We start from the raw sequence: 12205 nt of genomic DNA on the forward strand, positions 1-12205 counted from the left end.
CAAATGACCATATGTCTCCTTCTCTCATGCACCCACCCCTTTCTAAAGGTCAGGCAGACTAGCTGAAATGAAAGGGGAAGTTAAGACTTGCTCGCCAATGTAGCATTCGAGTTACTTCTTAGTATATTTTGCACTGCATATGATATGGGGCTTATCCATTTGCTCCATTGCTTCCCCCACCCTCCTGGGGAAAACCCAGAGTTCAGTGCTGAAACAGAACAACTGGCAATCAGGTTTTCCATGAATTTCCATTTTCTCCAATTTAGCACCAAAGACAGTGTTTTTCTGGATGAAAGTGGCAGGGCAGGGGCAAAGCCACTCATACCTGTGCTTTCTAGGCATGAAACAAGTGGAAGCATGGACAAGCCATAAGTTAAGTTCATGCCATCAGATGCTCCAGACACCCTACACTCATTAAATTGGCAAGATTCATGAAGCCAGTATCAGGACAATGACATTATCTGAATTGAAGTGAACAGGTGTGGGTTCCTGGATGTGGCCTATACTATAGCTAGCATGCTGAGCATCCCAGAACTATCACAACTGCACAGAAAACATTTCCTCATCCCTGAGCTCAGACCAAGTGGGCAAAAGAAGCAGAACATCAGGAGTAATATTAACTATGTTGTCCAGCAGTTAAAAGAATGAAACCTGCTGTTCTGATTTCTTTGTTATATAGTGGTGGGGCTGGATAACTTTCTTTCTTTCTTTCTTTCTTTCTTTCTTTCTCTCTCTCTCTCTCTCTCTTTTTCTGTCTGTCGAGGGTCATATTGTCATGATTAAAATGCATTTTGTATTTTTTACACATGGTTTTAGTAAGTTGCCAACCCTAATAAGCAGAAGCACTAAGGATGACTTGTATATTTGACAACCTAGTAATGTTTGCTAGAGACATTTATGCTTATGATATATAATGCTTGTATAATGCTTTTTTAAAATAAATGGATCAAATCTCTTTTTTCTACTCTATCCTTTTATTTTAAAAAGTTAAGTAAGCCGTGTTTCTAACCCAGTTATGAGCTATGCAGAGCAGCATATTGCCTACATTGACTGGCAGCAGTTCTCCAGGTTTCAGATGCAAGTGTGTCTCTGAAGTTAATCAAAGGCAAATACCACTACAGTAATCAAAGGTTGGAGAAACAGAAGCTCACCTGAAGCAGGTGCAATTGGATAGCCATTTTTCAGCCAAGCAATTGTGGGTTTGGGTGTCCCATTTACTTTGCACTCCAGAACAATTTTCCCACTAACATTAACTTCAAAGTCTGTGAAGTTCTCCATAATGTAAGGCACAGTCTTAGCTGCAAATATAAAGAAGCAACGCTTTTAAGGACCACATATTCACCAAAGACCTGCATTTCCATCCTTATACCAATACAAAGTCTCTAATGCATGGAAAGCAAAAAAGAAAGAAAGAAAAGAGGAAAGGATACAAAAAGATCACATCAATAAAAACACAGCACAGTTTAAAATCCAACCAAACTAGGAATGAATAGTTGGATGAGGCTATCCTCCAAAATTCAGAGGAATACGGTATAATAGAAAGTAGCTCTCATGGTTGCAGATAATGTGGCTGAAGCATGTACTAAGTGCTTTTGCTCAGAGGACGTCCTCAGGCCACAAATTCAGCCCAGGTGTCAGTTTTATCACATGCTCACTGGAGGTGGTCCTGAGCCAAATATTGGGACGACAAGAATGCAGAGTCAGTTTTGTCCTGTAAAAACAAGAGTGAAGATGACCACCACCCTAAATAAATGTATGCTGAAAGTATCATGGACAGATGCCAGGAAGCATTATTTACTTCTCCTACCAGTATTTGCCAGACAATCTAGCACAGTTGTCTATACTTTTCATCCTTTCTGCCTCGACTATTGTATTTTAACCTCAGAAACATGGCTGGTGCCAGGGGTTGGTATGGTAGGACACCTGCCAAGGGCCCAAAGTGCAGCAGGAGCCCCACTGATAATAGCCCTGTGTACATGCGTCTCATGTTTACCATTGCAACCTACTTGTTCACCTGACTCTTCCTCTGCCCCAGAGGGGAGGTGCAAACAAACAACAGCGGTGGGTGACTTCCTCAAGGACTCCCCGCCAACAGCTGAAACTGGCACTCCTCAAGAAGACTAGTTGAGATTTGAAAGTTTTCTTTTTCCTTCTCCAAATAGTATCACGTTTATGCATTCATTTGGGTCATATCCACACCATACATATTTAAAGCACATCTAAACCACATGGCTTACCCCCAGAGAATCTTGGGAAGTGTAGTTTATTGCTCACAGAGTGACAATTCCCAGCTGGGAATTCTTTAACAAACTACAAATCCCAGGATTCTTTAGAGGAAGCCATGTGCTTTCAAGGTACGTTGAAGATGTGAACTTTGTGGATGTGAACTGTTAGTTTTATACCAGATGATCCAGTATAAAATTTTCTGTTTGAAATATTGGGATTGCCCTCCGTCCCCCAAACAGTTATAATGTCAGCCCAAGGGTGTAAGAACACTATGAGAGCTATGCTAGATCAGGTTAGACACCGATCTAGCCCAGCATCCTCTTCTCAAAGTGTCCAACCAGATACCTATGTCCTATGGACTGCAGCAACACCTCTCTGTCCCATCCCATCCCACCCTCCAGTCAGGGTTGATATCATACTGAGTAGGAAGATGAGTCAGATCAATTCTATCAAGTTCTCCCACCCAGGTCTTAATGGTGAACACCATGTTGGTTTTATAGGATTAAGAGACCTGTGGCCTTCTAAATGTTGTTGGGACTACAGTAAATATTGTCATCCATCTGCCATGTTGGCTGTAGCCGATGAGGCAACATCTGGATGGCTACAGGTCCCCTACCCCCGCTTTAGCCATGGTGGCACAGCTGACGATTGCTCCCTAACAACGGAATGATTGAGCAGCCTAAACTTTTTCAACACTCTGACAGAGAAAATCACCAACTGCTTAAAAAATAAATAAATAAATTCACCTGTACAGCTACCTTGTTTTCCCCAAAATAAGACATACCCATAAAATAAGCCATAGCAGGATTTCTAAGCATTTGCGCAATATAAGCCATACTCCAAAAATAAGACATCGTGATAGGTGCAGTTCTGGAGGGCGCCAAGGAAGAGGTGAGGCTGGACGTGTAATAAAAATAAGATATCCCCTGAAAATAAGCCATAGTGTGTCTTCTTGAGGAAAAATAAATATAAGACAGTGTCTTATTTTCAGGAAAACACGGTACAATATTTTGGTTCAAGCGAATGACAGACACAGCTCTTTGAAGTAAAGTGTTTTGAGGCACCTGGCTGCAGATAATAACATCCTGACAGGGAGAATGCTGTTGCTGGAATTGGATTTTCCGAAAAAGCTGGAATTGGATTTTCCATTTGCTCTGCTGGAGAAATTCTCTCTGACTCAAAGAACGTCACAGCAAATCAAGTGGCCAGGTAGAGAGAAGCAGCTCTTTTTAACCTTGCTTGTCACATTTTAATCATTCAGATTAGTGTGGGGCTGCACTTCCCACTTTTATATATTTTACTATTTATTCTCTTACATCTATATCCCATCTTCTTCCATCATGGAAGCCAAGGCAGTGTACATGTTGTTCCCAGAGGTCTCCCATCCAGGCACTGACAAGACACAGACTTACTTTGCTCCAGCAAGGAGGTGGCCTCATGGACCTTCAGGCTGGACACTGGGGACATTTGCTACAGTCCTGTATTGTAGTTGGCATGGATGAATTTGTTTGGGAGCCAAGACTCTCTGTTGACTTCTGAACTTGGGAGAATCACCCAATTTTCACTGTCCCCCCCTAACTAGCATAAACTGAATGGACACCAGGGTGCAACTGGTGGCGGTGAAGGATACCCATTCCTGCTTTCTTTGAGGTCAAGTGGAGAAAATCTTCACTCACTAATACCATGCCTAGAAAGATGGCACAACTGAGATGTGTAGAATTTCTTTTTTTCATGGTATGTTCTTGGTATGTTAAGAAATCTGACAAGGACCCTTTGACCAGCAGGAGTCTTTTATAGGCTTAGATCAGGCATCCCCAAACTGCGGCCCTCCAGATGTTTTTGCCTACAACTCCCATGATCCCTAGCTAACAGGACCAGTGGTTGGGGAAGATGGGAATTGTAGTCCAGAACATCTGGAGGGCCGAAGTTTGGGGATGCCTGGCTTAGATAATCATGAACGTTCATTAAAATCACAAACCAAGTTTTAGAAATTGCAAGATGTGAAAGAATTAATCTGGATCTCCCTTTATCTGTCTCCTAAAGGTTTCTTTGGATGGTATCCAACAAAGTACTTTTGGTTAAACGATGAATTTCCCCTCCCTCTCCTCTCCCCATGCACCCCATATCTATTCTGAGGGTTCCCTCAACCTTCCAGATCAGATTAGCGAGGGGCATGGGGGCACATGGGAGAGGAGAAAGAGGAAGAAAGAAGCTTCTATTCCATGTGGAAATTATTGTGCTAGTGAATGTACTTTGTTGGATGCCACCCTTAGTCTTTATCATAGTCCACTGCCATATATTTATTCCTTCAATTATGAGGCTAATACCACAGGCTCTTTTGGAAAGAAGAGCTATGGTTTTCAGACCTTTTACACCATGAAACGCACAGATGTGCTTTATGAAGGCCTCCAGGTTCAGAACTCTTGTGAGATTTCAGTGAGATCTCATGTGATCTTGCCAGTGGTGTGAAGCTGCTCCTCGGTGTTCCACCGCTCAAGGGCACTGCTCAGAAATATCTAGGTAGCCATTCTGGGAAACAGGTTACTATACTAAATGAACCTCTGGTCTCATCTATCAAGGGGTGCTCATATGTTCATATCTATTTGTTTCCACACTAAAGTCTAGAGCCAAACAACTTGTGACCCACCAAGCCAAATACAATATATCAGACATATATTGAGGTTGACCTTGACAAAACCTCTTGCTGTTTTTTATTTTGTATTTCTGCTGCTTGTCTGGGATTTCAGAAAAGTGAGACATGCACTGTGCAAAGCACCACCTTCTGTTTGAATTTTTCTACATTGAGTTTCAATGAATGGTCCTGAGTTCTAATATTGTGAGATAATGAGGAAAAACTTGTCCCTGTCCACCTCTTCCCTACACCACATATAATTTTATGCTCCTCTGTCGAATCCTTCTCAACCCAAGCTTTTTCTACTAAAAAAAATCCCTATTGTACCTTTTCTTCATAGGGGAGTTGCCCTTTGCTGAACCTTTTGCCAACTCTATGATATCGTTTCTGAGGTGAGGCCACTGTGTACTAGAATGATACACAGTAGTCCAACTATTCCACAGATATGCATAATGACTCTAAGATATCTGTAGTTTTATTTTCAATCCCTTGACCTGCCCAGGTATGACCCCGTTCAACAATATTCCCTTGGGAAATCTGGCCTCCCTACCAGACTCACCTTTGATGTTGAGCATGGTGTTTTTCTCCAGCCCCTCAGTGCTATTTGGGTGGCTTCGGGCTCTGCACCTGTATAGGCCAGCGTGGGCCTGTGAGACATTCTTAAGGCCCAACGTCAAGTAGATGGAATAGTTGTCCACCTTCTTCTGCATCAAAGCATCAGGAACGGCCTGCAAGGTGGGGTTGTACCAAGAGAGGTGGTTGTAGATGTACTTGGAGGACTTGCAGGTCAACTGGACGTTGCTTGCTACAATGGCTGTGATTTGTGGCTCAGTCTGTAGTTGGGATGGCACATCTGGAAGGGGGGGGAGGAGAACACTTGTAACCAAGCTTGAAATGCAGTTGAGAAGATGGGTGACTTCTTGTTTTCAAACGATAAAAAAGCAATGGCACAAAGGAAGCTGACGCAGACCACAAGTCCATCTAACTCAGTATTGCCAACACTTACAGGCAGTGGGTCTCCTGGGTCTCAGCAGGCAGGAGTCTTTTTCCAGCCCTATATGGAGACTCCAAGGACTGAACCTGGAACCTTCTGCATGCAGAGCTGATACTCTGCCACTAAGCTATGGTCTTTACCAAATGAAGTGCATATGGACTAATGCAGTTCGACCTGAACAATGCTACAAATGGGAGGGGACAGGGAAACTGTGTGTGCGTGTGTGCACGTGCTGGTTGCCAAACACTCTCCCCAGCCTCTGACAATATTCACTCACCCTCTATGTGGGTGATGAGGTATTTGCGGCCTGCTGCCATCTGTTGCACCACTGGGTATCACTTCTTGGGAGACAAATTCCCCTCAAGCCAGCTTGACCCCTGGTATCCCTCCAGCAGGTGGGCTGGAGGTGATGGTGGCTAACCCAGTGCCAAGCCTAACTCACTCACATCTGTCATCAATAAACTTGTAGCCTAATATTAACCCATACAATGTTGTTGGTGGTCTTTGGTTTTGCTGAGACATCCTGATGGGGGCAGATTCAAGGCACCTGCGCATGGAGCCAGGCCTTAACCAATTTTTTATAGTCTGAAATTACCTGGCAATTATCCTTACAGCTGCTGAACTGAGACTAATACATTTCCATACACATAGATTTCTCTGTTCCCTTTTTAGGATTGAAACTAACAGCAGACTGGGCATCCACCATTTCTTCTACCTAAAACATGAGTATGGAACGTCAAGCCTGGGGGTCAAATACAACCCTCCAGGCTTCTCTATCCAGCCATTGGCTCTTTCTCCAGACCATGTCCGTCCCCAAGACACCTCCATTTCTCTGCTCATTTTTGCCTCTGGTCCCACCCACCACTATCATGTAGACCCCTGGAAGATTGCCCATGGGGGAATGTGGGCCTCAGGCTGCTAAAGGTTCCCACCTAAGACATAAAACCCTTTTGTGTATGTGTGTTGAGTCATTTTAGTCATTTATCCCAGAGAAGACCACAGCAAAACTCAAAATCTTGCTCACTACTTCGTAGATAAAGGTAAAGGTAAAGGGGCCCCTGACCATCAGGTCCAGTCGTGTCCGACTCTGGGGTTACGGCGCTCATTTTGCTCTATAGGCCGAGGGAGCCGGCGTTTGTCCGCAGATAACTTCCGGGTCATGTGGTCAGCATGACAAAGCTGCTTCTGGCGAACCAGAGCAGCACACGGAAACGCCGTTTACCTTCCTGCCAGAGTGGTCCCTATTTATCTACTTGCACTTTGATGTGCTTTCAAACTGCTAGGTGGGCAGAAGCTGGGACCAAGCAACGGGAGCTCACCTCGTTGCAGGGATTCGAATTGCTGACCTTCTGATCAGCAAGTCCTAGGCTCAGTGGTTTAACCCACAGCGCCTCCTGCTAATGAAAAGGTATTGTTTCCTGGTCTAAATTTGGATTTTCAGTTATTTTCTTGCGATTAACAAGCAAGTTTATGGCTTGCTCCTCTAAAATAAAACACTGAAGGTAATAAATTTACAGTTAAAGTCAAACAATAACTATATGATAAAAGCTCAATGAAAAAAAGGCACAAAGAATCCAATCCTATATTCACTTACCTGGGAGTAAGTCTCACTGAACTCAATGGAGCTTACTTTTGAGTAGTTAGTATATATAGGACTGCACTGTAAAGTAGTACTTTATTTTTATGACTTTTCAACAGCCCCATGTGTTTGATTACCAGCTCTCAATAACTGCTGGCTTTTCTATTTTCAAAGGAAGTGTGGCCATTGCTTCTTCATCCCAAGAGCAGTACATAAAGCTGCACAATCACTCGCTCCACTCCGTCCTGTGATGATTACAAACTGCAGAATGGGATCACGTCCAGTAGCAACATCTTTCTCCCTGCCCCTTTTCCTCTGTGGCTTAAAATCCAGTTCAAGGGGACTTGAAAGCTCGCTCACAACATTTCAGTCAGTCCTAATAATAGATATTACGCTACTGATGCTTTTGGAATGTTGTTTGTTTTCTACCCTAATGGATCAATATAGCTACCTGCAATGTTTGTCTAAAATAACATGGAAATCTGATGTAAAAGCAGCAGTCAAAACTAGTGTGAAACTTTTAGAAAGAAACCATCATCCAAAAAATAAACTAAAATAAAGTAATATTTAGACAATGCCAAGTTAGTCAGATGCAAGCTCTTAATGGCTTCTCTCTGGCCTGACTGAGATTGGTGAATCTGTCAATTTTAGTTTCTCTCGGTTTCTTTCTTTCTTTCTTTCTTTCTTTCTTTCTTTCTTTCTTTCTTTCTTTCTTTCTTTCTTTCTTTCTTTCTTTCTTTTACAGTCTTCAGTTCCCCCATATTCCCACATTAGTTCGTGACTTAAAAAAAAAAATCCTCATGAAAATTCATCAACATTTTTGTGTGAAGTTGTCCTAATACAGTCGTACCTTGGAAGTCGAAGAGCTTAGATCCCAAACGTTTTGGCTCCCGAACGTCACAAACCCTGAAGTGAACTATTTTTGGAAGCTGAACATCCAAGGTATGACTGTATTCATATTTTTACAAAGCAAATTCCCCAAATATAATCCATTTTTAACACATTATTTTCAATAATATATGCATTTTCAGGCACACTTTACACCTGTATATGCATTTTTGTACACATTACTTGGCTGGAGAACCGCAGTGCAACATTTGCAGAAGTGCACATTTTGAAGGGGGACTCTCGATTCATGTATTGCATCAGAAAGTGCAATTTGCATAAGCTCACCTTTAAATGTGTACTGAATAGAATTTCTCCTCTACTCTTAGGCCTGATCTGGGCATGTTGCCATTCACTGCACACCCCATTAGGCCCCTAAATGGCTATTTTGCTGCAGGCATCTTCATTTACCCCAAACAGAAGGTATCATAAGTCTATAGGTTTGAGCATTGCATCTGGGATAAATAATGTAGTATTTGGCAGAAAATGAACTGCAGCAGAATAGAAACAATGCTAATTGTGACAAGTGGCAATTCCTGCCTTCTTACACTCCCTATTGTAACTAGGCTCTGTTTGTATGAATGGTAGCACATGGGGCAGGTCCATGACCATGTTTGCCACATGTATGTAAAGATACACTGCCAAGGCCTTCAGCTGAATGCATGGAATAATAATAATAATAATAATAATAATAATAATAATAATAATAATAATTTATCATATATACCCCGCCCATATGGCCGGGTTCCCCCAGCCACTCTGGGTGGCTTCCAACAAAATATTAAAATACAGATATCCATCAAACATTAAAAGCTTCCCTAAACAGTGCTGCCTTGAGATGCCTTCTAAATGTCTGGTAAATGTTATTCTCTTTGACCTCTGGTGGGAGGGCATTCCACAGGGTGGGTGCCACTACCGAGAAGGCCCTCTGCCTGGTTCCCTGTAACTTGGCTTCTCGTAGCGAGGGAACCGCCAGAAGGCCCTCGGCGCTGGACCTCAGTGTCCGGGCAGAACGATGGGGGAGGAGACGCTCCTTCAGGTATACTGGACCGAGGCTGTTTAGGGCTTTAAAGGTCAGCACCAACACTTTGAATTGTGCTCGGAAACGTACTGGGAGCCAATATAGGTCTTTCAGGACCAGTGTTATGTGGTCTCGGCGGCCGCTCCCAGTCACTGGGTGCATTCTGGGTTAGTTGTAGTTTCCGGGTCACCTTCAAAGGTAGCCCCATGTAGAGCGCATTGCAGTAGTCCAAGCGAGAGATAACTAGAGCATGCACCACTCTGGCGAGACAGTCCGCGGGCAGGTATGGTCTCAGCCTGCGTACCAGATGGAGCTGATAGACAGCTGCCCTGGACACAGAATTGACCTGTGCCTCCATGTACTATCCGTGTATAAGACGAGCCCCAGTTTTGAACATTATTTTAGAGTAAAAAACCCTCATCTTATACACGGAGAAGTACAGTTGGTGCTGACCTTTAAAGCCCTAAATGGCCTCGGTCCAGTATACCTGAAGGAGCGTCTCCACCTCCATCATTCTGCCCGGACACTGAGGTCCAGCACCGAGGGCCTTCTGGCGGTTCCCTCATTGCGAGAAGCCAAGTTGCAGGGAACTAGGCAGAGGGCCTTCTCGGTGGTGGCGCCTGCCCTGTGGAACACCCTCCCAAGAGATGTCAAAGAGGAAAACAATTACCAGACTTTTAGAAGACATCTGAAGGCAGCCCTGTTCAGGGAGGCTTTTAATGTTTAATAGATTACTGTGTTTTATTTTTCTGTTGGAAGCCGCCCAGACTGGCTGGGGAATAAATTATTATTATTATTATTATTATTATTATTATTATTATTATTATGCAGAGGGGGGATGGGCAATTGTTTGCAGCCATGAGGAGGAGGAGGTTGTCAGCAGCGATTGGGTGGGTAATTAGTGGCTGTCGCAAGGGCTGCTGTGGATTGGCTTCCACTGCTGCAATTGTGTGTTTGCTTGCCAGCTGCTGGTGTTGATTGGGCAGACGCTTTGCGGTGTTTGTGACGCATGTGATTGGCAGCGTTTGTCAGTCTGGTGAGTGATTTTCGGCAAAAAAGCTCAACAACTACGGGCAGTCCCCTCCATTTTCTTAAATTGGAGTCCCCAAAAACAGGGGGCATCTTATACATGGGGGTGTCTTATACACGGAAAAATACGGCAATTCTCCAAGTGATATTCAGCAATTGGCATGATGGGTCATTTTGCTGGGAAAGATATAGTTTGGAACTCTGAAATGAATGAATAAATCAAAGCATGTTTAACTCCGCTCTTCAACTGAAAAGGTTTCCAGAGAGAGCAGCTTAAAGATCAATAACAAGCATCTCCGGAGAAACCTCAGAGAGCTGCTGCCAGTCAGTGGGGAACATTTTTAAGCTCAAGGGCTACATTCAACTTATTTTATTTTTTAAGTGCTTGTCAGATGCAATTTAATTCAGTTTGATTCTCAATTATTTCTAGGGCTGACACCCAATTAAAGAAAGTTGAGTTAATGTATGGGTTTTAGTTGATTAATCAAATTAATTCATCAAAATGTCTGCATGTTTGCAGGTGAATAACATAATATTGTGAAATAAAGCCAAAAAGCAGAATTTACTTATTTTGAGATAATGCACACACCTGTAACGACATCTTAGAAAAGGCTTTCCCTCACGTGTAAGGGATGAGGGTGGGTGTGTAGAGCTTGCCAAAGTTACGCATCTACTACATGTTTTGGAACCGTGAGCACATCTGCAAACCAAATAAAATTCTTTGGGCATTACCCACCCACCACAACCTATTCTATTGGCTGTAACATAATGCATCTCTTGAGGTGAACTTCAGCAGGGAAGTGGAGAAGTAGCATTGCGGGCACTAAGGAAGGCCTCTTTGGGCACATGTTTGCTGAGATGCTTCCCTAATGTTACCTCCTTGTCACTGTCTAGAGGGGCAGTTTTGCACTATAGCACCAGAAAAGTGGAACAACCCCCCACCCCACCCCTGGGAAACTGTGGTATGAAAAGCTACAGGAGTTCAGCAGAAAGTTATGGGACCTGCACTGATCAGAAACAAAGCAGCATGATTGCCCCCCCCCAAAAAAAAACTTTTGGAGGCACCAGCAGCATTGAAAGCAAGATTGTGGTTAATCACCCTGATGGCACCATGAGCAAAACTGTCATGAATGCATAACCAAAAGGAACATCTGGACAATCAACCCAAAAATATTTAATTAATTAAATAGCTTTCTCCACCCCGATGTCCTACAGGTATTTCAGACTATAATTCCCATCCTGTGCATGCCTGGTACTGATGAAAGTTGTGGTCGGAAACATATTGATTGTTCCAAGTTGGGGAGGCTAGATTGAACACGGTGTCCCTATTATGTGAAAAGTTGGAAAATGTGAAAACCTCTTGTGTCACTCTACATACCATACCTAAGGAGGATGATTCACCTTGAGAGCATAGCTGCCAAGTTTTCCCTTTTCTCGCGAGGAAGCCTATTCAGCATAAGGGAATTTCCCTTTAAAAAAAGGGAGAACTTGGCAGCCATGCTTGAGAGTGCATCTTCACTTTGCTTGTTTGTTGAATGTCTGTGCTTACATTGTCCAGACACATAAAATATACGGTAATTCATATCCTTGCACTGAACAGATGCAAACAGCCTTTAAAAAATCCACACACACAACTCACCACCGTAAAGCATGTACTATGTGACATCTTCTAAAAGTAGCTGAGCATTTGCTTTCAGATGTAGTTACTGTATTTATTAATTGCTATTGCTGCAATTTGGGAGCTCAAGTGCCCAGGATTCCTTACATAAACATATAAATTATTCCAATGAGAAAAGGTAAACTGTCAGTATATATCAAAAAGGAAGTCTGGTTCCATTT

The 12205-nt window shown here is 43.1% G+C and overlaps 1 protein-coding gene across 3 annotated transcripts in view; it reads right to left on the bottom strand.

Annotated features, from left to right (window-relative positions):
* Positions 1 to 12205, bottom strand: part of LOC118084151 (vascular endothelial growth factor receptor kdr-like) — a 200096-nt gene that overhangs the window by 61178 nt on the left and 126713 nt on the right. For all 3 annotated transcript variants that reach the window (XM_035113499.2, XM_035113500.2, XM_060270643.1), the window contains exons 13-14: positions 5418 to 5711; positions 1152 to 1298 (exon numbers count right to left, since the gene is read on the bottom strand). In XM_035113499.2, the coding sequence (XP_034969390.1) occupies positions 1152 to 1298; positions 5418 to 5711 (441 nt within the window). The remainder of the gene's footprint in view (positions 1 to 1151; positions 1299 to 5417; positions 5712 to 12205) is intronic.

The sequence above is a fragment of the Zootoca vivipara genome, chromosome Z (genome assembly GCF_963506605.1).
Source record: "Zootoca vivipara chromosome Z, rZooViv1.1, whole genome shotgun sequence".
Taxonomy (NCBI): Eukaryota; Metazoa; Chordata; class Lepidosauria; order Squamata; family Lacertidae; genus Zootoca; species Zootoca vivipara.